The following is a 26,376-nucleotide window of genomic DNA, read 5'->3' on the forward strand; positions in this document are numbered from 1 at the left end:
CACCTCTCAGAACTGCACTTTAGTTTTTCATTACACTTTTTGTACTTCTGGTTTTTCTTCTTCTTTAAAATAAAAAGATGTTAGTTAAGCCAGTTGATTTTAAACAATGCAGCCCTAATAATTTATTGGCCTGCTGTTGGCTTTTGTAGCCAGCCAAAAGGTTTGTAAAACATTAGAGAAGGATTTAAATATGTGGAGGTGGCATTTTAAATTAATTTGCAAGGAGCCCTCAGTGCACATAGGGTTGCTTTGAATCAGATCTAGAAATCTGCCTCCTCACAGTCTCTGAATTTGTACATCGTGCCTGGTCATGTTTGCTAATTGTAATGTAGCCTTTTTAATCCACGGGTAGGAATAATTGTTGCACCCGAGCAGAGACAAAAGGAGCCAAACGACACCAAGGGGTTAATCCAGAGAAAGAGCGTTTTATTCTGCCATCCGGAGGGGCAGAGGCACCTGTGTGATTCAGTTCACAAAAGACAGGCCGCACCGAAAACATTTTACAAGCAGGTTTTATCCTTTTTTTCAAACCCCTTTTTCCCTGTCCCCCTTCACAGATTTTTTACATAGAATGTTGCTTTTTTCGTTCCCTGGTTCTGTTCCCGGAAGTATGTTGCAAATCAATGTACCAGGACAAGGTTGCTTAGATCTGGGAACCCGAAAGGTTTTCTGTTCTCAGCTCTAGGTTTGTTACAGCGTTTTTGTTACAAAGAGGACTGCTTAGCTTGTGCTTTTTGTCTCAGAGGAAATTGCAGTTTTTAAAATGCGTACGCCGAGGCCTGGCTGGGGGGGGGGGATTCACAAACAGTTTTTAGGGCTTTTTGGGGTAACCCTAACTGTACCCCTTCATTCCATACCTCTCAATTTTGGACAGCCTTTTTCTCAAAAAGGCTCGTCCCAGGAAGGCACAGGCTGATATTCTCGGGTCAGAGCTATAATCTGGGGGCGAAGCATGCGAGAAATCATATTGCGTGTCATTGTATGCAAGCATTGCAGCAAGCAAGGTACAGAAAAGCAAAAAATTAGCAAAATGAAAAGTGGGCCAAGCAGCAGCAAAAACAGGCCTTTTATCCATCCTAGTTTTGGCAACCAGTCAAGCCATGACATGTCCCATCCCTCCCAGGTTTGGATAGGAATATGGGCCACTGTTTCAAGTCCTGCTTGCGAATGGCCTCACCATGATCAGAGATGTTAAAGCAACAGGCCCCACCGGTGAGATTTAATGCTGCACAAAAGCCGCCATGTTGCGCCAGGAGAAAGTCCAACGCCAATCGGACTGAGAGAAACGCATTGCGTGTCTCATCCAATTGCGTGGCAATTAGCCTAAGGGCCGTGGCTGTCGTGTTAGCAACAATCTCTACCACTGCCTGGAGTCTGATTATGCGGTTCAAGTTATAGATTGGCCCCCTTGCCCCAGAGATTTTCTCTCCCCGATTCCAAGAGGCTGGAGCATAATGGGCCAGTATCCTTTCCGGAGGCCACTGATTTTGGCCCCAATTCTGGGAGCTGCCACCTGCAAGTGTTGCCAGGTCAGCCGAACGCCTCCTTCTAGGGGGTGCAGAGGGTATTTGGTCAGGAATCCACATGGGGGGTATTAAGTAGGCTGGAAAACAGACCCCATACCATCCTCTTGGGAGGGCATGATAGGCCTTTCTGCCACACACCCAGTAAACGTCCTGACCATGGGCAGATATGGTGCCTGTCAGCAAGCGGGCCAGGCATGCAGTCAATTTGGAACCAGAAAAAGTTCCTGTCTTGGACTCAGGCATGTCAGTTGGGGCTGGGAAGGTACGATCACAGTGGGAAGTGCCCACATAGGTCTGAGCGTCATTGGCGTCATTTGATTTGTTGACACAAAGGCAGCCAGTGATCCTGAGAACCTGGAAAGGGACGGAATGATTCCATAAAGAAGAATGGTTGCCCAGAGGCTGGAAGGCAACAAGTGGAGTTGTAACCAAGGATTCATTCCAAGGCACAGGGAGGAGTGGCATTCCTCCCAGAGCATCTACAGGGGCCAGAGTGCAAACGGCACAATTGGTCCGATTTGCAGAGAACGCAACCATCTCAGCAACCTGAATCCACTTATTATATGTGTGGTGGGGCCCCCCATGATTGCAGCAGTTGTCTGGTCACTGTGAGTGGTATTGGCATATCAAAGGTCAAAGGCAGCAGAAATACCAGCACGGGGACCCACAGTCGTATTTGAGCCATTGTATGCATGTGGAGGGGCTTAGGTAAGTGCTAGAGAGTGGGCTGGGGTGTAATCACGCTGAAAGAAAAGACCCACTAGACACTCTCCTCTGCAGGGGTGGCGTAAAGCAAATCAGGTGCAGATACCTTCAATAAAGTTCAGTTATGCAAAAGGAAAGAAAAGAAAATGTCCCCTTTCAATCCGTGCAAAACGTCAGCTTCCGGAGTGACGTGAGCAGGGCTGTAGTCTGGGGGCGTCGGGGCGTCTGGTAGGCGTTGGACGTCTTGGGTCTCTTCCAACAAGGCTGGAGCGATGTCTGGGCGTCTGGGGTGAGTCGAAGGGGCCAGTGCACATCAGGTGTCACAGGTGTTGGTGACTTTAACAGCTGTAGAGAAACAGGACAGCCTCTGGCCGGTTTACCTGTCAAGAGAAGAGAAAAAGAAACACACGGCAGAACAACTGTACATTGACAGATAGCATTTGCACCTAAAGGTATAGGCGTAGCAAACATTAATTCAAAAGGGTATGCTTGGCAGGAAACTTCGCAAGGGGTTAACAGTTCTGTTCCTTGGGTTTAGTTTTGCCAGCTGAAATTTTTTTTTAAAGGTCTCATTCGTGTGCTCTAAGTTTCAGAGCTCTTGTGGCCTGTAAGCCATGTTGCAAATTTCAGTTTTCATCTGCCTAGTTTGCTAGTGTCCAATGTGTTCCCTTGCTTCTGGCAAAATTTCAAATTCCTCAAAGTATCAATTCCTATGTTATGCTGCAGCTCCTTTTTCAGAGTAAGAAAAACTTGACAAAGTTCACAGAAAGCATTCACTTGCTTTTAAGAAAGTCACTTTCCTCAGGTTAGTGCTTGGGGCAAGGGGGGTGGGTAACCCTTGGCCTTCTGGGTTTTTTTTGGCTGAACCGTAAATCCAGAGAGTGTGGGGTTCAGGGTAGCTGGTTGGTGAGAATGCAGCATTTTCCTCTTGGGATAGCAGCCAAGAGATAACGCTCTGAAGCTACCTCCAAGCGCCTGGCACAAGGGGAAAAAAAAAAAAAGCTGATGTCCTGTTACTTGCTTCTAGCTGCAACAGTCTTTTAGCAAGAACAGAGATGAGAAGAAATCATTTTTGAGAAATCTTATTGTTCCCAGCCTGTGGGGGTGGGGTGTGTCGGCGTGGGGCCTGTGGGCATTCCATTTCCCAGTGACCCTCTTGCCTGCAGATGGTGCACTGGTTTCTTCCCTAGGCATCTTCTTTCCCTCCCGTGGACACCCTCTTGCATTTTTGGCTTTCTGGCTGCTTGAAGACAAACCCCTAATTATTTTGGCTGGGTCCTCTTCGAAAGAAGGATTCTGATTAAGGGTGCTTGGAGGTCTGTGGTCCTGTACCAGGGGGTCCACAGGGGGTCGTACAGTCAGTGGGTGGGCCATCAAAGTGGAGTTTTAGCTACCCCAATTGCAACATCAGTATTGTCCGCTGCCCAGAGGGCATGTATCTTGCGGATTTTCTCAATGGTCAGTATTGTAATCCCAGGGTTTTCAATCCCTTGGGTTTAATTGTCTCTTTTTTAACAGTTCTGTCCTATGTGGCTCTCAAAGCCTTCTGCTCTGTTTCTTTCTGTCTGCCAATTCACATCCTTGCATTGTGCTGCTTCTAGAACCAAGAAGCCACATCCAGTTCTGTTTTAAACGGTTCTACATACTGGATCACTCTGTCAGACTGCTTACTAGTCCATCTTATCTCTTTATCTAGAGTTTTTCTGAAGTCATCTTCATCACAAACATCATCACCTTCCTCTTCACCTTCCTTGCTTGCATCAAAAGGGGGTTGGGTAAGGGGAACCTCGTTTAGCCCTGGTGCAGTTGCTGCATAGGGTGGAGGGTGCAAATTATTATTCCTTCCTCCTCTTCTTCTGGGACTGTTCTTCTGGGACTGGCCAGACTGCTGTTTTTTCAAACTTATAATTGTATTGAACACAGTTTGACTTGGGCAGTCACAATTCTATTTTTCCGAAGCCATGAGGGATTTTGATCCACATTGGCTTTCCAGATAGAAATATAGGGAATCTGATCTGTGTGGGCCTTGAAAATGTTACTCCATAAAATGTTGACCAAGTTTGGATCAAAGGATCCTCCAGGAGGCCATTCTGGTAAATATGAAGGCCAGTCAACTTCACATAAATGTTGGAGTCTGCTTTTTTTGAGTTTACATCCCCACTCTTCTGCTTTCATGGCACTTTTCCAGTTTTCCAGAAAGCTCTGTAGTGGTGTCTCAAGAATTGTTTTACTGCTTTTATTTCCCATGACTCTGGGATCCTGGGGACACTGGGACACTGGGACACTCAGCCCTCCTAACGTTATTTTCTCTCACTCAGTCACAGGCCGGACGTTGCTTTCAACGTCTCACACACTCAAAACATTCACTGGAGTGTCCCCACACGCACATTCAGAAAAAAACCAAAACAAAAACTCATGCACCTCCCCCAATCCCCTTTCCTCCCCCAAAAAATAACCACAACCGGCAGCGTTTAGACTTCGACCGGGGCCCAAGAGCACTCTACTGCTTCTTCTGGGCACAAAAAGAACCATAACCGGCAGCGCTTAGACTTCGACCGGGGCCCAAGAGCACTCTACTGCTTCTTCTGGACACAAAACCAACCATAACCGGCAGCGCTTAGACTTCGACCGGCGCCCTGCAGCACCCTTTTTGCTGCTTTTCTGGGCAATACCAAAACCAGTGGCACTTCTTCTACCCTGCTGGCGGAGTTGATCAGACTCTCTTATTGCTCCCACCTATCCCTGTGGAGCTTACCTTGTTCCTCGAGGTACCTTCTTTCTGCACGGCCGTTGCTCTTTCTCTCCGTCACTTGTCGCGTGTCCACTCAGGAACGGGTGGCCAGTCCCTCCCACAAAGATGGCAGGATGCGCGCTGGAACTGTTGACCCAGGATCCTGAGCTGCTCGCCTTGCAGTGACGCCCTGGACCTCTTTGTCCCTCGATCTCGGGGAACGTGCTTTTCCCGGCCAACGCACCAGAAATATGTAGCCTTTTTAATCCACGGGTAGGAATAATTGTTGCACCCGAGCAGAGACAAAAGGAGCCAAACGACACCAAGGGGTTAATCCAGAGAAAGAGCGTTTTATTCTGCCATCCGGAGGGGCAGAGGCACCTGTGTGATTCAGTTCACAAAAGACAGGCCGCACCGAAAACATTTTACAAGCAGGTTTTATCCTTTTTTTCAAACCCCTTTTTCCCTGTCCCCCTTCACAGATTTTTTACATAGAATGTTGCTTTTTTCGTTCCCTGGTTCTGTTCCCGGAAGTATGTTGCAAATCAATGTACCAGGACAAGGTTGCTTAGATCTGGGAACCCGAAAGGTTTTCTGTTCTCAGCTCTAGGTTTGTTACAGCGTTTTTGTTACAAAGAGGACTGCTTAGCTTGTGCTTTTTGTCTCAGAGGAAATTGCAGTTTTTAAAATGCGTACGCCGAGGCCTGGCTGGGGGGGGGGGATTCACAAACAGTTTTTAGGGCTTTTTGGGGTAACCCTAACTGTACCCCTTCAGTAAAAGGAAAAAGAGGTTCAGGGCCTGCCCTGTATGACAAATTTAGAAATCTAGAAAATAGAAACAGAACCTCCTGCTTCCTTGTTTTCAAAGTGAGGAAATCAGATATAAATGTTTGAGATAATACATTGTACTGAGCATGTGACTGTTTCAGCTTAAGCTGAACAGTGGACATTATTTATTTATTTATTTAGTTAGTTAGTTAGTTAGTTCATATTTGGCAATAATATTTATATACTACTCAATCAACAGAAACTTCTAAGCCATTCACATAAAAGCATAATAATAATAATGGTAATAATAAATTTTATTATTTATACCCTGTGTATCTGGCTGGGTTCATTAAAGATACTACTAAAAAGATCAAATGTTAAAAATCTATATGACATTTATCATAAACAAACAAACAAACAAATAATATAAATAAATAATAACAGCAGTTTTAAAACAACATATGTAATAAAAATTCCATGTTCCAGCTGCATGTCTGGGGATGATTGCCTATACAAACAAGTGTTTAGCAGATTTGGAAAACAGTTCAGCAAAAATCCTGGCCTAATATTAATGGGCAGGGAGTTGCAGAGTGGAGCTTCTGCTATACTGAAAGTCTTGATTCCTTGCAAATGTGAAACAGACATTATGAGGCACATGCAAAAATGTCATTTCCACAGACTGAAGTGGTCAAGGGGGCAGATATGGAGTAAAGGGGCATGGGATCCTGAAACTAGTGTAGGACCCACTATGCAGGCAGCTGTTTTGCCCTCCCTTCCTGTATTTTGAAGATGCAAAATTCAAGGTGTCTGAGCCAAACTCTGGTACGTGTTTCTCTTTTCATAAACGTTCATGTTTTGGGCAATGAACGGAAGGAAGTGCCTTCCAAGCTGCTACCTATTGCTTTTCACACTGAACATCACTGGTTTGCCTGACTCCCCCTGCAAAAGCTGAGGCTGCTGAACAGACTGTTGGCCTGGGTATTGTTTAGAGAAGTTTATGTTGGGGGAGAGTTGTTGCTGTTATTGATAGTATTTTTTTGTATCCTTATTTTGGATCTTCTTATTTATGTGGAATTATAATGAGGTTGGTATTCAGAATTTAATAAATACAGTAATAATTTGGTTTTGGACTTTTTTATGCTTATTTATTGTTTATGACTACTTTTGCTATGTTTGTAATTATGTATTTTTTTCATGTTGTATGCTGCCTTGAGCATGGTTTTAACTATGGAAAGGTAGCATACAAATAAAATTATGTATGTATAAAGAGAAAGCAAAATGAAAGCAGCCACTTCAGTTCTGTGCCTTGATGTTGACACAATTCGCAGCCTAGACTACTGTAAATCATTCACCCCTATTTTCCTGCTGTTGATTGGATTAGCTTTTAATGCCACTGTGCTGCCTCCAAGTGGCATATTTCTTACAAACAAATGGTGCAATAGTAAGAATAAGAATAAGAATAAGAATAAGAATAAGAATAATAATAATAATAATAATAATATACAGAACTCTATAGGGTCTGCATTTAAACATTAAAAACAACAGTTATTGCAAGTACAGTGGTGCCCTGCAAGACAAATGCCTCGCAAGACGGAAAACGGAAAACCCGCTAGACGAAAGGGTTTTCCGTTTTGGAGGTGCTTCGCAGGACGAATTTCTCTATGGGCTCGCTTCGCAAGACGAAAATGTCTTGCGATTCCTGGGGTTTTTTTCTGCTCCCCACCCCCTTTTTCTAAGGCACTAAGCTGCTAATAGCCTTTTAGCAGCTAATCCGCTAATCCCTTAAGCCTTTAATAACTGCTAATAGCCGCTAAACCGCTAATAGCGCTAATCCGCTAATGGGCTTGCTTCGCAAGACGAAAAAACCGCTAGACGAAGAGACTCACGGAACGGATTCTTTTCGTCTTGCGAGGCACCACTGTACATAGATTTTTACACAGTGTTTCTGTTTCTCCTGTGGCCATAGCAAGTATCCATAATTTGATTCAGGGTTGTAAAAGTGGTTGAGTTTCTTTTCACTGTGCTTATGGGTGGAAAGTTATCTGCGCCTGGGTAAGTAACTACTTAATTCAGGTAACACTGCACATTTGCATTTCAAGTGGCAATGCTTGAATACTGAAAATTCAGGCCACGTGGTTCATGCTTAGCATAGCTCAGCTTGCCTTGTTAGTGTTTGGGGTGTTATGCACTACTGTCCACGGGAATTTTTCCAAGAGGGGCAAAGTGAAGGCTTGAAATGAATGAATGAATTAATGAATATGCATATATAACTAGCATCAGAGAACAGGCCTACCTTTACTGGTTGACCTAGTGACTGTGTGATGGTGGGCTTGAGTAAACCCAGCTCCAATAAACTTCTTCTCCTGTTTGCCCTTCTGTTGTTTCTCAGTAGATAGACCTGCTGTCTATCTGCATTTGGACAATGTTTTTCACATTCTCTGCTGAAACCCTAAATTCTTTCGCCAGCTCCTCTCACTCCCTCCAGCCTTAGTTAATTCCATTGCTCACTGCATCTCCCTTTCCGAAAAGCAAATAACCCAATGGATTACATTTCAGGGTTGAAATGCACTGCTCTGTTGTAAAATTTAATTTCACATAGTCAACATGAACACAAACTCTAGTTCTTGCATCTTGTTTGCAATGTTTTCTGCCTCCCCTTTAGTTTCTCTTCTTTGTAATTGGTCTTCAGCTATACTTTCCAGTATAAAATCACTGTTGAGAAAAACTGGACAACAGTCAACAGCACTGTGGCCAACCAGATTTGGAGTGTGTGCAGCACATGGCATGAATATGTTCTGTTCTAAAAGCTTCTTCCATTCTAAAAGCATTCTAAAAGCTTATTCTTCAAATTCTTTTTTAAACCAAAAATTCCTAATTTTGTGTATGTGCCCTTGCTTTGCTAGTGCCCCAAACATGGGCTTAGCCTGCCTGTCAGGTAACCCAGCACTGTTCACTTAGCTAGTGAAAAACATCTTGCAAGATACTTGACAAGGTAGCAAGGCTGTAACTTGGGTAACAGCAGGATGTTACACCAGTGTACAAACAGAAAATGAAAAAACACCAAGACAGAGAACAGAGAGCGAACCAGGCATGCATTTGAGCAATTAAAAAGGACAGGACTGTTCAGCTGCCAGTTCTGACCACAAGAGGGAGTTGTGTATTCTCACACATTTCAAGCATACAGTGGTATCTCGGGTTAAGTACTTAATTTGTTCTGGAGGTCCATTCTTAACCTGAAACTGTTCTTAACCTGAAGCACCACTTTAGCTAATGGGGCTTCCCGCTGCGCTGTCGGAGCACAATTTCTGTTCTCATCCTGAATCAAAGTTCTTAACCCGAGGTACTATTTCTGGGTTAGCGGAGTCTGTAACCTGAAGCATATGTAACCCGAGGTACCACTGTATACGTAACATTCAAATGGATGGTTTGCACTTGTTTAGGCTCTGTGCACCCCTTGACACATGACCTCAAAGAATGTCCTTTGTATTTAACCTATGTTTACCTATTATATATGGTCACTCTTAAAACTCCAGTCCACAGCTAAAGTGCTGAGCAGTGGTGAGGTATTGGATAATATAGCTGTGTGCATTACACCCTGCATCCTCTGTTACTTTGCTGTCTTCCAGTGTGGTGGAAAATGCTGTCCCATCACCAGTGTTGAAGTACATTTCAACAGCTGCTCTAGTCAGTTCCTGTATATGGGTGCCATTTTCTTTGTATATATGCTTATTGGAGTGTGTGCGTACACACATGAACATAAGACAGGGTATGAGCATATCAGGTTATAATCAATACAAAACAAGCAGAAAATAGCCAGTAACAACTGGACACTTTAGGTCAGCTATTGTGAATACTCATTGTAAGTTTTTCAGATCATGCTGGCAGGTGTCATTTTGCTGTTTGCCATAGGCAGCAAAGTATCTTCGGCCGGCCCTACCATTGCTGTAGCTCATAGCATCAGGTTTCAAGACTGAAGTGATGATACAAAGGTTGCCATAGTTGCTGCTGCACAGATAGCAACAATATATAAGTATTTTGTGTGACTTTAGGGAACGGGCCTAGTCACACAGCCTGACACCCTAAGAATGGGCAATGGCTTCAGTTTGTGTGCCTCTATGATGCCTGGCTTAGTCGTGTTTGATGTGCTATTACTGTGGTCCCTCAGGTTAAGAACTTAATTCATTCCGGAGGTCCGTACTTAACCTGAAACTGTTCTTAACCTGAAGCACCACTTTAGCTAATGGGGCCTCCTCCTGCTGCCGCGCCGTCAGAGCACGATTTCTGTTCTCATCCTGAAGCAAAGTTCTTAACCTGAAGCACTATTTCTGGGTTAGCGGAGTCTGTAACCTGAAGCGTATGTAACCCGAAGTACCACTGTAGTTGCTGTGGTGCAGTATATTGTTTCTGCCATATCAGCTAAAGCAAACACATAAGATTCTGTTGTTTGGAACTTGCTTTGGACATGACTTGCTCTATAATCAGTGCTTCCTACCTCAAGTAAGTACTTGTTCCGAGTAACTGAAGTAAGCCCCATTGAATTCTGCTGGTAATTTGTTTTATTTCTAATCTCTAATTAAATTCCGAGGTTTTCTCTCTAAGATATTTATTACTTCATGGTCAACTTGGTGATCAAAATCTCTTAGTCATTTGCAAGATTGTTCTTGGATATGAACTGGACTTGCAGCTCTGTGAAACCTGTGCTGTTCAGTAACATTTCCCTGAAACAATTCCTTGAGGTATGAGAACAGCATAATAAATATTGTAATTATTAAACATGTAAACATAGTTTGCATTGTTGATCGCTATCGTTCCTCTATGAAGCATGATAAAATGCTTTAGAAGTCTGGAAGTTTTGTCGCAATTAACAGCTGCTTTTCGTTAACTATCAACCCCTCTGTGCATAAAGATCCCTACTAGAATTGCTGCTGTAAATTCTGACTCTTGACTAGCCTAAAACTGGAAATGTCTCTGCTTTTAATATTCAGTGCCGAGGCCAGGATGGAACCAGGGAAATGAAAGCCCTAGGACTGCTTCAACTCCTCCTCCTCCAGGGGGGAAATACAGCTGGAAGAGAAAAGGGTTAAGCATATGTCCTGCTGATTGACTTCTGAGTTTTGCTCCCTCCCAAGCAGTGGGGGCTGCTGGTACCCCATAAGGCAGGGGAGACCAGCAGTGGGTGGAGCCTGAGCGAGTGAAATGATCAGCTATAAGTAGGCAGGCTGGTGTGGCCAGATGAGGACAGACAGGCTGATGGTGCAGTGCCCCACTTACCCTAGTGGACCATTCTCCATTTCTTCCAGGGATGCTTTGGTGTATAAGCAGCAGCTGGGGTTTGTGCACATGTATTTTCATGTGATATGCAGTTTGGCTCTCTGTCTTCCTGGTTTCGTAGCACTTGCACACTACATGGCATTATGTTTACAAACCATATTTTAATGGTTTGGTATACTTTGGGGCTATTTTATAAATGATCAGTGGTTCTGGTGTTAACAACTGGTTTGAAGGCACTTACTATTACATGAAGGCCCTCTTCCTAAGTAGATTTGCTCGAGAGTGCAGTCCTGCTTGGGGACTAATCTGTGGTCCTCCAGATCTTGTTGGACTACCCTACTCCTTATTTTTTACCATTAACCATGCTGGCTGGAGCTCATGGGAGATGGAGCTCAGCAAAAATTGGGAGGACCACTATTACCCCTAAATTGAAGTGTCCAAATATGTGTGAGTGAATTCTCTCCTCTGCTTGCCTGCGACTTGCAGAGGGTGGAGTTAGGCCAGGCCATCATACTCCCATTTCCTCTCCTCCATCCAGCTCATCAGATTCCCATCCCCTGCATTTCCTCTTGGTCAGCAAGCAGGGCAGCTCCACCAAGCGGTGCCAACTCCTGGCAGCTGTAGCATGCGTCATGTGGCCTAGTGGGTTGCTGTAGGCACAACACAATGGGGTCCTCTGCACCCTGACCTTCTCACGCTGAGAACAGTGTTACTTGTTAATCCCCTTCTTCAAGGAGTGAGACATAGCAGGTTTAGTTTCCTTCGACTGAGAGAACACTGGAGATGTGCCGTCTCTTGGTAGTATTTTGCTTTATTTATGATATACAAGTAGGTACTCATTCAGGCAAGCAACAAATCCACAGAGAGCACCTTGTGTAGCCCATTCCTCCCCCTGCCTGGGAAGGCTGCACTTACCGTTTCACCTACAAGCTACAAACTCTCGGCAACTTCTAACAACAAATCACCTTTTTCTTCCAATGGTACACAACTTCTTCCAAAGCATTGGTCCGAGTCTCCACCCACGCAGGTGAATTGGCTACTAGGAAGCATCCACTCCAGCATTAAGAGAAATAAGGTTGTGTTGCCAGGTTCTTGAACCTTATCCAACATCCCTTTTACTAAACCACAATGATAAACCCATTTACAATAATGGGACAGCCAATGTTACAACAGGATTGCACTTTAAACTGCATTGATGTAAACGGGATTTACTTCCAAGTAAGCATGCTTAAAATTAGGGGGGGTGTATGAGAGAGAGGTGAGTCCTATCCAAAGCAGGGTGTTATCATTTTAATATTAAGGCCTCTCTATCTGGCCCTTGGGACTTTCCCCAGGCTACACTCCCTCCCCAGCCAGACCTTTCACTTGCCCTGGTTTGGGTGTTTTTGCCTGGCTGGAATTTGTCCTCGAGCTCTGATGATGATTATTTGCCTGGGTGGTGGATAGAAAGGCGTGTATGAATGTGTGTAGAAATGAGCCTATTGTACAAAGATAGCAGAACATGAGACTCTTAATCTTGGGGTCATGTGTTTGAGCCCCATGTTGGACTAGACCCTTGTGGTTCTTTCCAACTCTGTACAGTAATTCTGAGACTCTACAACTCCTACTGGCTGTGCTGGCTGCAGATGATGGGGGTTGCAGGCCAGCAACATCTAGAGACTATGAGTTAAGAGAGAGGTGGATTATTCTGGTAAAATAAGTTGTCCTCTCCTATCCCTCCCGTTCCCCCCCCCCTTCTCTCCCTCTGATGTCTGCTTACTGCTGTAATGTAGGTTGTAATCCTTTTGAGACAAAAAGGCCTGATTTTATTTGCTTACTCCTGCAAAGCACCATATATATGTTGACGGTGCTATATCCTAATCCCGGGCCCTGGGATGGATGCTCTATTGAAATCAGGCGTGATGTCTTCAGTGCCTAGCTGACAAGCTTGCAGGGGCAGCTGGAAACCTTTCAGAAACTGCGGAAACATACTGTAGGATTTCTTCCCTCTCTGTGTGGTGAGCTGGTTGCATGCAGGCCCGCCTGTGCAATACCAGCCATTTTCGCACACCACTGCGACCTACCTAAAAATAAAAATAAAAAATTTGCTTAGCAGCAGCGTGCCAAAAACGTACACTGCCTGTACATGGTGCCCAAGATGACTTGCAGGAGCAATGAAGGACCCAAGCAAGCCTTTCCCTTCGCCCCTTCCATGCTCAGAGCCTTGTGTCAACAAATGATTACTTTGTCCAAAGGCAGGGTCCAGGGGGCTTTGGTCCCCAGCAGGGTTGCGAGTCATTTGGGGCTGAATCCGGGATCAGGTTTCGATCCGGGATGTTCCGGCTTAGCGGGCAACGCGCGAGGAAGCTGCTTTTAGCAGAAACTGCCTCCTCTTCCTCCTGCCTGGCTGATGTCTCTTTAAAACCTCGATTCGAGACAAAATGGTAACAACAACCGCCGCCGCGACTTGTCTGGTGCGGGGAGAGAGGCACCCAAACAAGTGAGGCAGCTGCGACCCTAGCAGGGGGGAAAATAATAATAAAAGTGGAGGGAGGGGTGGGGAGAGAGAGAGGGAGAGGTTCCTCCGCTGCACATCCAGCGGATGGGTGCAGCGTTGCCTTTACCGCAGCGTGATGCAGTTGGACCGAGGAAGGCGTTGTTGTTGTTGTTGTCACCGCCGCCGCCGCCGCCGCTCTTGGAGAGAGGGAAGCAGCTGACCAGCCGGCGAGGAGAGGAAAGCAAAAGCGCGCCACCCCGGCTCACCCAAGGCTGGGATCGGAGGAGAGAGAGAGAGCGAGGCTGTGCGCAGCAGGAGCCCGAACCTGCCCGCAGTGGCGGATCTGCTCGCTGGGCGTTTGGCAGGAAGAGGTGTTTTTCCTTCCGATCGCTGCTCGGGTGCTGCGTCTGCGTGCGTTTCTCTCCCTCCCCGCGACACCCTGCGCTTCTGCCGCAGCTCCGAGGGGAGAGGAGAGCCTGGGCGCGCGAGCAGGGCGCGATGGCGACGGGCAGAAGCAACCCCCCCTAAAGGATGACCAGGGGGGCAGGCATCTCCTCCGGGGCGCGGGGGGGGGGGTGTCGCTTGCTGGCGCCGATTGGGAGAGCAGAGGCAGCAGCAACAGCAGCAGCAGCAAGCAGCTACCACCACCAGCACCACCACCAGCAGCAGCTCTCAGGAGCGGAAGGAGAGAGGCTCTGCAGAGACTTCATTTCCTCCCCTGACCCCCTCCGTTTACATCACTAGCTGGTGACAGTCCCATCTCGCCGGCAAAAAGTACCTGCCACTCGAGCTGCTCCGGGAGGGGAGGCTCTTTGTATGCCGCAGACATGGCCAGCCAGCAGGATTCCGGCTTCTTTGAAATCAGCATCAAATATCTGCTGAAATCCTGGAGCAATAGTGAGTACAGCTAGCTTTTGCCTCCACCCCGAGCTCCCTTCCTCTTCCCAATATCTTGTCTCCAAGGCAATATTGTGGGCAAGGGAAGAAGAGCAAATGCTGGTAGCTTTGTGAGGGCCAGTTTGAACCAAGGCGCTCCCCCCCACCCCAACAACACTCTTTTTAGGGGCGTTTGTGTGAGGGGGAAGCACTGCTGTTTCAGTCCATGGACGTATCAAGAAGGTTAAATAGCCTTCCTTTAAGTGGAAGGAGGGTAATGGGATTATGCTTGATTTTACTTGATTTAATTCTCAAATTAGGCTCCTTCCTGGATCTGCCTCTCTCTGTCTGGATGAGGACAGGGCAGGGTAATTCCCGCCTCTCCTCCTTAAATGCTTTTGACTGGTTTTGTTCAGCCTCACTTCATTTATAATGTTTGCCGAGGACTGTTTTCCTACATGCAGATTGACATGTTTTGTGTTTGTCTGATCCGGTGCTGCATATGTAGGGAAAATAGGACAAATAATGTTCCAGGTTTTCTTACGTGTGTTTTCTTTAATAAATCCAGGCAGTAAAAGATTGTCAGTTCCCTTTTTTGTGGTTTTATTGTTTGTTTTATATTTGCATTGAAGGAGCCTGCTTTTCTTCTTGAACCAAATGAGAGAGCTGCAGAATGTAAACAAATGAGTTTGGAGCTATCCACTATTGCAGGGCTTGGTATTGCTGATGCACCATTGTCCTCTATGGCATCTTATTCTAGTTTTTGAATATGGTGGGAACGTTACATAATAAAGATCAGCAAATGTCAAGAATGCTGACAAAAAGTGCAAAGTCAATCAGGCCTCTAGGCTGTCAACTCGTGATTTTAAGTAATGTGAAATTTCATTTTAAAAATGTGTCCAGCTCATGCCTCTATTACGTCAGCAAACACGAACAGCATCAGATTCCACCGACTTCTGAAATGCACATTCTCTCTAGAAAAATACAGCTAGGCTATATTTGCTATTAAGCAACTCTGACATATGATGGATTTAAGATTTGTACTTTTAGTGTGGTACTAATTACAGTACCTGATTATAAATCTAAAAAACCTATTTTAGATACATCAGGATATTACAGTTTGTAATTGATATATCAAGGGCACCATCTGTGAATGATATCTATAAGCACTATTTTATAGCTCAGTATAGTCTATAAGATTAGTCTTAATTTTCTTCATAAGAGAACTGTGAAATCACCATGGATAATATTGTTACCTCAACAACATTTTTAAAAATTGCCCTGTTCCAAAATCATTCTCATGTTCCATACTTCTAGAATATATTACAGCATTAATGCACTTTGGGTTTTTCAGCTACCATTAATTGATTTTAAATGGATATTAGATCCAGAATTACAGAAGAGGGAAAATAAAATGTGGTAGGATTTTGTCATGGAACATTGTGTTCCTTTGAAAAACACGTAATGTGAAGTCAAGGTAGTTCTTCAACTTGTTCTGTAAGTGGTATAGGCTTAATGAAAATTAGCTGAATATTTTATTGCCATGTATCAGCATTCACTTCATCAAGTTCTGTAGCCTTTCATTGGAAAGATGCTTAGAAGTTGAACAGCTTTTCCATACTGTACACAAATGTCACAAGGTGAGATTATGAGGAGCGCTTATTTCTCAACATAATTATTTTCTATAGCGATGAAATTGATTCATGGTCTGTCTGTCTTTTTTTTGCCATTCTCTCAAGACAAACATTTCTTCGGTGCATTTAGGCTTATCAGAAATAGACAATACAGTCTGTTTTATTTATTTAAGCTTGTTTTGTCATAAGTCTAAAAGGCAAAACTCCAATCTATCAAGTAGTTTAAAAAAGAAATGGATAAGAAGTTGCTGCATATTTGCATAGATAGGGCCATACATTTGTTTAAGAGTTTCCTGTGGTGACTGTTGGGGTGAGGCTTAAATGCCACTTGTTTGAAATTGCAAGTGAGCTTGCTCATGCTTGAGCAGCAGCCTATTTTTAAAAGTAACGTCTACCTGAGTTTGGAGAACAGCCATTATTATGTTGATTGCAAGGTGAGAGGAACCAGGTCAAGGTGGGAAGTTGAAACTCCGACTTGGAGCAGGTTTCTTGCTTTCTTTTCACCTTCCTTGCACTTCCTTTCCATGCTTGCTGTGTTTTCTTGTTTCTGCCCTGCTACAAAGTGCTCTCCATTAAATACTGTAGAGACTCAAGGGCATGGGAAGGGCAGAGTACAGAAGAACAGTGGCTCTGTATGCCTGGTCTGTAGCCTCCACAGCTGCAGTCATAGCATAGGTTCTTGGAAAAAGGTGTAAAGGAAACTTTGGTTTCCAAGTTGTGACCCAAGAGCCTCTCAAAATGTGATACTGCTACTCGGCTGTCATTCTCAGTGTCTCAGCATGGCTAGGAGCCAACTAATCACTCACCTGAGACACAGTGGGTCAGTTCAGACATCACAGTAAACTCTCCCCTCACCTCCAGCATGGCTGCAAGGAGGAGGTTAGAAGCTTTCGTGTCCATTTTGGATTAACTGTGGTTTAGTGTTGCATCTCAGCCTACACTGTGGGCCATCTTAACTAATGTCTGAAACAAACCATATTTTGAAATTGGCTTGGTTCAATCAAACAATAGTTAAGATTAATAAGTTGGTTGGGTTTCTATGAAACGGCAAGCTGCAGCTAAACAAAAACTGAAGTGGAAGTTTCCAGTTTTGCCCTGTGGTCACCATTGTCTGAACTAGCCCGTTCTGTTATATTTGCATATGATGATCTAAGAGCTCTAAGAGACCATGGGGGAGATTATGGAAAACCCTGAAAGTCTTCTGCAGGACGAATCCTGACAAAACAATGTGAAACTGAACTTAGTACAGCTGTACTGAATGAGTAGGTAAGTGTTGTTATGCAGGTCATTGCTGCATAAGAATTGGCATTGCTGGATTTAAACACGGTCTGTAGCATCAGTCAAGGCATACCATTGAATCAGTAGTCGTACGTTTCTCTTAATAATATGGTTCAGTGCCCTTATTAACAAGTACAACATTTTTGTGCTGACGCATTGGTACGTATCAGCATCAAAGCTTACATTCATCCATCCCAAATGGATTCCTGATGTAATATAATATAATGTAATATTAATAAACAAAAATCATTCTAGTACTGTATCGGTAATTAATTATTTACAGTAAGTAACAATTATAAGATTTTAACGACATTTAAAAATAGTTAGCTTTTTGAAACCGTTGCTTAAATATTTCAAAGCACACAGCGTTTCTAAGTGACTGGGAGGACATGCCTAAGCAGGTTTACTCAGAAGCAAGTCTTACTAGTGAGTAAGCCCCACTGAAGTCAGTAAGTGTACTTATATGATTGCAGTCTACGTGAATTAACTTTCAACATACAGTGGTACCTCAGGTTACAGATGCTTCAGGTTACAGACTCCGCTAACCCAGAAATACAGTAGTACCCCGGGTTAAGAACTTTGCTTCAGGATGAGAACAGAAATCGCGCGGCAGCAGCGGGAGGCCCCATTAGTTAAAGTGGTGCTTCAGGTTAAGAACAGTTTCAGGTTAAGAACGGACCTCCAGAACGAATTAAGTTCTTAACCTGAGGTACCACTATACTCTGCCTCTTCTCAGAATGTGAAGCCAGCTGCCATGCAGGTGCTGTTGGACTCACAACTCCCATCATGGCCAGTGCTCAGGAACAATGGGAGTTGTAGTACAACAATATAGCCACAGGGCTACAGGCTCTCCATCCCAGTATGATTATTATTGTATTTTTTTATATCCCATCTTTTCCCCTGACAGCAGGGACTCAAGGCAGGTTTTAACGTTTGATGTTTTAATATGTTTTATATGTACTGTAAGCCGCCCAGAATGGCTAGGGAAACCCAGCCAGATGGGTGGGGTATAAATAATAAAATTATTATTTGTGTTGTTGCTGTTGTTGTTGAACAGAAAGAGCTAAAAGCATAAGGGAGTGGTTAAAAAAATAAACAGTAATAGAATGTAAACTTTTTTATCTATATTAAATCTATTAAAACATACAAATAATTGCAGTAGAAACTTCAAAGCACCAGTATGAAATGGAAAAGTATTTCAGACTCATAATCATGTAAAGGAATCACTCCTCAAAGCAAGAGTCCATTTTGGCTTCAGCTAATAATATACACGTGGCAACTAATTTAGCCTAATGCACACAGGTTGGACCAGATGTTTTGTGAAGATAAACAACTGGTCCCTTTTGGAGGGATGGTAGAAGCCTGTAGAGGACTGGGCGGGTTGGGGACTGGTTACAGGAAATCACATTCATGGCATTCTGAATTACCTTTAAAAACAAAACAAAAAATACCCGGAAATTATGTGGATAGGACAGACCAACTGAGTCGAGTCAGGTCAAGTATTGAGTGTTTTGCAGGCAAAATGTGGTGCAAGATGGCCCCTTTTCATTAAAAAGGCGAAAGATTTATACGATCTGAGGTGAAACCAGAGTATTCAAGATGGCCCCTTTTCAGGACCCGCAAATTTTGTTAATTCATGTTGGTATTCAGTCCACAGACAGACCTGAAGTGCACCCCTAATATATATCCAACGTATACTCTCAACATTCAGTCTGTGTTGACTTCCATTCCTAAAATATGGCTTTATAACCAGTTTTATGGCTTATAATACCTTTCTTACTTTTTTAGTTTGTTTTGATAGTAGGGTTGCCATCCGGATGTATGGCAAATGTAGATTTTGGTGAATTTCCTTTAAAATAGCTCATAAACTTCAATTTTCATTTGAGATTTTGCAGGGGAGTAAAAAAGCTCAACAACCTTGGGCAGAACTGAAAAAAGCTCAGCAACTTTGCCCCCCAAAAGCTCAGTTTCCAGATTTTGACTATTTGAAATATGGCAACCCTATTTTATAGAAGGGACGCGGGTGGCGCTGTGGGTTAAACCACAGAGCCTAGGACTTGCCGGTCAGAAGGTCAGCGGTTCAAATCCCCGTGACGGTGTGAGGTCCCGTTGCTCGGTCCCTGCTCCTGCCAACCTAGCAGTTCGAAAGCACGTCAAAGTTCAAGTAGATAAATAGGTACCGCTCTGGTGGGAAGGTAAACGCCGTTTCCGTGCGCTGCTCTGGTTCAACAGAAGTGGCTTAGTCATGCTGGCCACATGACCTGGAAGCTGTACACCGGCTCCCTCGGCCAATAAAGCGAGATGAGCGCTGCAACCCCAGAGTCGGTCACGACTGGACCTAATGGTCAGGGGTCCCTTTACCTTTACCTAATTTATAGGAGCCATGTGTTTTAGAACCACTGGCTTGTTTTAAAGGGAACAAAATTCAGCTCAAAGTGAGTCATGACAATAACAAACCTTCAAAAAGAACCAAAACATATCCATAACATTTCAGTCAATTTGCTATATCTACGTCAACATAATAATAAAACACAATAATTCATCAGTGAAATGAAAGTAAAAACAATACTGTAACTTGCTTTTGTGTGCATTTTATTGTTGTAACCTGCCCTGAAGTCTTTGGAGGAAAGGTGAGTGAACATTTTCCAAATTAATAGTAATAAATTAGCAAGCAATAAATGCGGGTCAATACCAACGCAGTAATTCAAAAAGAACCCGATAAATCCATGCTTAATATAAACATTACAATTTCTATTTAATTTATATCAATACTTTACCAGGATATCAGCGTTCCCTTCATTTAACCTCATGCATATCTGAAGCCTCGAACCCAAAGGAAATCTTAATGCACCAATCCCCCATCTGTTCAGTCACAACGGCATCCATTCATACTGTGTGTGCTTGTTTAGTATTTGAATTTTTTTGTTTTGTCATGTGAGTCCTCAAGTGAAGATGTGGGCCTTGAAAAGAAGAATATAAATACATATATCCATAAAAATTCAATTCACTACGTAAAAATGTAGACAAAGACAACATGGCGACTTTTTTAAATGATATAACAGCATACTCCTGTGCAGGTTTACTCAGAAGTTGTCCTCAATGAGTTCAGTGGGGCTTACTCAGTAATGAATTTGTTTAGGATTGCAATCTGAGTCTTGAGTCATATGCATTTACCTGGGAGCATCTAATGTAGTAAGTAAGCCTCCTGTCAGTGCAAGGTTCCTTTCTTGAACAATGGCACTCCCTTCTCTCCTTCCACTGCAGCCCCCAAAATCTGTTATTTGGGTGGGGGGGGGGTGCACAGATGGAAAATGTTGTGCTAATAGAATGTGTTCATTGGATACTGCCCGAGACCACCTTGCTGGGTGCATTGAGTGCTCTGATTTTAAATTATACTTTTATTACTATGGGGCAATTTCAGGCATTAGTCATACTCAGAGTAGACTACTGAAATCACTGAACGTAAGTATTCTTATATACATATATTTATATGAGATTTGAGGGACATTGAGGAAGGCACAGAGCTTGCAGGATTCACTGATAAGCTATTGTTGACACATTAATCATTAGAAATGAGAAACATTGTCATAATAGCATCATGGACCCAAACAGAGGACCATATTGGGGGGGGGGGCAGCCATTCCATATTAGACATCCAGAACATGGTTTGGAAGCAGCAAATCAAACAAATTTTACATGTGTACAAAAGACCCATGGTGACTTTATTTTCTTTCATCTTGGGAGTTCTATCCCATCTTTTTAAATGAATTTTTAAGGCTGCAAACAAGTGCATATATTAAAATACATAAAATGTATTGATTCGAAAAAGTAAACTAACATTTCAGGTTTGTTTTTTAAAAAAAACAGATTTAGTATAAAAGCATCAGGCTCTGGCCATTTTTAATAGCAGTGCCAAAAATTTGCTTGCTGGGGAAAAAAGTAGGCCTTGGCTGTCTTTCAGAAGACCAACAGGAATGGGCAGGGTGTTCCACCATCTTGGCACCAACGAAGAAAGAGCTCTGGGCCCACCCTGCTTTAAGACGGGTTGTTCCCCCAAAAGCCTTTTGCTCCAAACATTTCCAGAATTCAAAAACTGCAGCATATGCAAGTGGCAATTCATGTTTCTCTACAGCTCTAACTGCCACACCTTTTGTACATCTGCATATATCTTACTCATCAGTTCCGAAGTAAACATTGCACAACGACTGTTCATTGGTTGGCATAAGAGCCAGGTGGGTAATTTTGGCGGCACCTCCCTGACTTTCCTGATGCCTTTCACAGTTGCTGCTCTCAGCCCTGTAAATGAATAATGGCATTGAAAACCACAGGCACGCCTTATTAACGTTTCATATGCCAAAATGGCTATCCAGATCCTCTTGTCACTAACTTAGCTAATGGAAGCAGTGCAGTGCTCCCATACTGGGGTGGGTATGCTGGTCCCAGGGACCTGGCTTTTCTAGGTTGTCTGTGAAGAGAGTCCTTTCACAGCAGACTTGTTATTTGCATTAGTCCCCAAGGGGCTAATAGGAACACGAGAAGCTGCCTTATACAGAGTCGCAGCCATTGGTCCTGCTGGGTAATGCCGATTCTTCCTTTCTTTTGACATTTCACCTTCATGAGGCAATATGCTTGTTGAACATAAGAGTTTATGATAGGCAGAATGCAAAGTACAACATGGACTGAGGAGAACTTGTTAGAGTTATTTTGAGGAAAGACAAGTGGTATTGCCTTTAAACTTTACTCAGCATTTTAAGTGCTTGTACTGTGGTACCTCGGGTTACCTACACTTCAGGTTACATACGCTTCAGGCTACAGACTCTGCTAACCCAGAAATAGTACCTCGGGTTAAGAACTTTGCTTCAGGATGAGAACAGAAATCGTGCTCCAGCGGCGCGGCGGCAGCAGGAGGCCATAAGCTAAAGTGGTACCTCAGGTTAAGAACAGTTTCAGGTTAAGAACAGACCTCCGGAACAAATTAAGTACTTAACCCGAGGTACCACTGTATCATGTTCTCACTAACTTTTTGTTGTTGTTGTTGATGATGATCTATAAATGCCACAAGTCTGCATTAAATCCTAAACCCCTATGTGACTATACCCTCTATATGTTTAGTGTAGTATTTCCAGTATATTTCACTCTGTAAATAGGACCTGGTGAAGCAGATGTTGGCTTTCCCATTATGTTCCATATCCCTATGAACGATCATGTGGACCAATGCTTCCCTCACAGGTACCGGTCCATCATTTTTCCTCTGCTCCTCTGCTTCTGTCTGTTTCCCCCTTCATGTTTATAAACAGAGATTAAGAGGATGCCCACATTCTCACACCTGCTGGTTTGTGCTGCTTTTTTAACCGACCGTGCACAACACTTAAGCAGAACTCTTCCCTATCTATTTCGCCACGCCACAGGAATATCCTCCTCTCTCTTTTTTTCACGATAGTTCATCAAAATTATTGAAGTGCATATGAGTGCATAGCATTTTGTGTGCCCATTTGGAACTTTCAAACACACTCAGACTCAATGCAAGACTGTTCAACAGATGCTAGCAGAAGTGTGTTTTTATACAGGCTACAATCCTAGCGAGGCACACTTCCTTGTGAGCAGGCTCCATTGGGACACCTTGGGATTACTTCAGATTCAACTTGCTAAGGGCTGCGCTGTTGGATTTCAGTCCAGCAAAGCATATCACAAGGTGAAAGAGGGGGAGGGGGGATGTTAAGAAGTTGTGCTGGTGCTAGAGTAAAAATATTCCCAAAGATGATACAAGGCTATAAATACTTTGAAAGCCTTGATGGATTTGAATGGATTGTAAGTGCTGCTCTTTAAACACGGGGTCACAGGTCACATATACTTAAAGCACATTTAAAGGATGTGGGCTTTCCCAAAAGGATTTGGGGAGCTGCAGTTTGCTAAGGGTGCTAGGAATTGTAGCTCTGTGAGGGGTAAACAACCATTTTCAGGCTTCTTTGAGGTGGAAGTTGTATGCTTAGTTTAAAGGTAATTTAAATGTATGTGGATGTGGCCACAGTTTATAGGGAAGTGGTGTTGTGCACCTTCCAGTCATCCCAGTGGGACTTGCACAGGAGAACCTATCTTGACTATCCCATGGTGGCAAAATGGGACCACCAGGTTCAGAGGTCACATTATGCCTCTGAATATCACAGAGATTTGCTGCCTCCTTGCCTTGCTTTTGTGGGTTTCCTGGAAGCCTCTGGGCTGCTTACAAGATGCTGGACCAGATGAACCTGTGGTCTGAGAGAGTAGGACTTTTTTATGTTAACTTGTTCATAGATGAGTGATCTGTGTCAGTTATAATTGTTATTTTTTTAAAAAAAAAAACAACCTACTTCAAACACAGCTTATTCATTGTGTTTGTGTTTAAGTAGTGTGTGTATTTTATGAAATGATGTGCTCTTGATTTACGTTTATAATTTTAATGGATTGTTTGGAAATTCTTTGACTGAAGTGGCAGTACTTGTTACATGATTCTAAATAGACCTCTGTGCCTTTAAAAAAGGTATATTTATCTAGTGCGCTGATAATGCAAGTTACCTCTGCTGTTCTGTAATGTGAATCAGGTTGGTATTTGGACACATTTTCAGCTGTGAAATCTTCCACTCGATAGATATGACGCATTTCTTAACAAAATCTCTTTCTTTGAACACCATGTTTGAAAGTTTCTCATTGAAGTTCATAGTTTTGTGGGTATCTTCCCTACATGATGATTTGGTCTGAAGTTTGCTGTTTTGGGGTTTTGTTTTTTTTTGAAAAATTAACATCTGGGGCTGCAATTCTATGGACACATAACCTGGAATGGACTAAGTTCCATTGAACACTATTAGACCTGCATAAAACTGCTTCGAGGTTTGCTTGCTCCTTCTTTTTTTACAGTTGAGTGGTATATAAACATTGCGTAGGTCTGAACCACAGTTGCTTTACTTCCTTGTTTACTCTCTCATGCAATGGCTAGGGCATATCTAACCTGATGTTGCAGGACTGATGCAGCTGTATCCCCTCCTTTGAGTGCGGGGGAAAAACTGTTCTGATTTCTCTGGATCAGTTGACTACAGATCCTGACTTAGAATTTGATGTAATAGTGCCTTTCTTAAAAGATGGGTAGTTTCTTTCTTCGTACACTTCCTATTAAATTATAGGAATAAAATAAGTTTTAAAAACCAGGCTGCCATCCTCAACTCTCTGAAGGTCTTTCCCCTTACCCTTGCAGAATCCCTATGTGAACCTAGCTGTCTCCTTTCCTCCAAAGCCAGCCTCAATGCCTACCTTTTCTGTGAAACTTTTGCCACAGTCGACAAAGTCCTCCTCCTCTGTTGAAACTAAGTCTAAGCACCTGTAATAAAAAAAATTCTTTGTTTATCATTGTCTCTGTTTTCCTCCCCTCCCTGTCAGCATATAACACCTCCGCTTAAAGATCTAAACTGGTTGCCCATTTGCTACCAGGGCAAGTTCAAAGTGTTACTACTAGTATATAAAGCCCTTAAAATTTTGGGACTGGTTTCCTTTCTTTACCCCATATATGCCCATTTGACCACTTCAATCTGTGGAACAGTCACTGCCGCAAGTGCCACTTAATACTAGTTCCATCCTTGTGAGAAAATACTATTAGTGTGGCAGCACCTACACTTTGCAACTCTCTGTTTCCAGGCAGTATGTGTTGTTATGTAGGGCATTGCTGCATCACAATTGGCACTGCTGGATTTACACATGGTCTGTAGAACTGAGTGGTTTCCAATCAAGGCATTCCATTTAGGGCAGGCTTCCTCAACCTTGGCCCTCCAGATGTTTTTGGCCTACAACTCCCATGATCCCTAGCTAGCAGGACAGTGGTCAGGGATGATGCGAACTGTAGTCTCAAAACATCTGGAGGGTTGAGGTTGAGGAAACCTGATTTAGGGCCAATTGAATCAGTAGTTGTAAGTTTCTCTTAATTATATGGTTCAGTGAACATCATTAACACGTATAACATTTTTGTGCTGATTCATTGGTACAATTCTTGATTTGAATCACCTTTTGAATATTTTTGAATATTGATAATTTTTATGTTTTATTTTATATTTTGGGAAACCACTGGGAGGATTTTGTTTGTTTTTACAATCAAATGGTTATATACATTCTATTAGATAAATAAATAAAGTCAAGAGTCAATGCGAAAAGTGTTTCTGCTGGGTAGAATTCCATCTTATAACAGTTCTTCTGCCTTTTTTCTTTCTTTCAAGAGAACATCCACAGGAAACAGCTTTCAAGAAATAGAACTTATTTTTCCCACTGTCACCATCCAACACTTGGTTAATCTTTCTTCAACTGGCTATTATTTGTAATGAGATTTTTAACTGGCATCAGATAACATACCCCACCCCCTGAGAATCCCGGAGCATCATAATTTCCACAAAGTAGGAATCCTGTTGTAACTAATACCTTTTGAAGTTGAGAAAATTACTTAACTGTAATGCATGATCTTTGAACGATATAGTTAGAACAAATAATCCCACGACACCCTTTTGCTACCTTTCATTCAGAAGGCCCTGGAAACAATGGTGATTTACTTTTTGCTTAATTTATCATTACCAGAAGGAAATTGCGTGTAGGATTTCAGTACTTAGGTAAATGATTGGTTGAAAGCAGGTTTTTGAAGGACAGGCTGCAGGGGTTAGCAAACTTTTTCAGCACTGTCCCTCAGACCTTGTGGGGGGCCGGTCTATTTTTTTTTTGGGGGGGATGAGCGAATTCCTATGCCCCACAAATAACCCAGAGATGCATTTTAAATAAAAGCACACATTCTACTCATTCTACACGCTGATTGAGAAGGCGACTGGGCCGGAACAGGCCCCTGGGCCTTAATTTGCGTACCCATGGACAGGATATTCTATTAGTACTAGAGAACTAAAGCCAAATATGGGGTTGGGTGTTTCAAAGCCACGTATCTACTAGACTTACAAACTGACTCCTGTTGCATCCACACCACATTTAAAGCAGGTTTGGCAGGCATTTAAAGCACTTGACTTTAGAAAGAATTCTGGGAACTGTAGTTTATTCCTCACAGAGTTAAAAATCCCAGCACCCTTAGCTACCATTCTGAGGATTCTTTGGCAGAAG

At 43.3% G+C, this 26,376-nt stretch overlaps 1 protein-coding gene and 1 long non-coding RNA gene across 11 annotated transcripts in view; one reads left to right on the top strand and one right to left on the bottom strand.

Moving 5' to 3' along the window:
• The window catches only part of FRY (FRY microtubule binding protein), a 191,417-nt gene that overhangs the window by 36,335 nt on the left and 128,706 nt on the right, over positions 1-26,376 (top strand). For 3 of the 10 annotated variants that reach the window (XM_083436990.1, XM_083436994.1, XM_083436991.1), the window contains exon 1: positions 13,062-14,374. The exons of the other annotated variants lie outside the window; for them this stretch is intronic. In XM_083436990.1, coding sequence (XP_083293116.1) covers positions 14,305-14,374 — 70 coding nt within the window. In that variant the 5' untranslated portion in view covers positions 13,062-14,304. Of the gene's footprint in view, positions 1-13,061; positions 14,375-26,376 lie in introns of those variants that run through there. 10 annotated transcript variants of the gene reach the window in all.
• Positions 19,724-26,287, bottom strand: LOC310676021. Its single transcript, XR_014510360.1, has 3 exons — positions 26,218-26,287; positions 24,547-24,613; positions 19,724-20,225 (listed from the first exon to the last, which is right to left on the bottom strand). It is a non-coding gene; the product is annotated as an uncharacterized lncRNA (long non-coding RNA).

This window comes from Podarcis tiliguerta (genome assembly GCF_965153285.1).
Source record: "Podarcis tiliguerta genome assembly, chromosome: 4".
Lineage (NCBI taxonomy): Eukaryota > Metazoa > Chordata > Lepidosauria > Squamata > Lacertidae > Podarcis > Podarcis tiliguerta.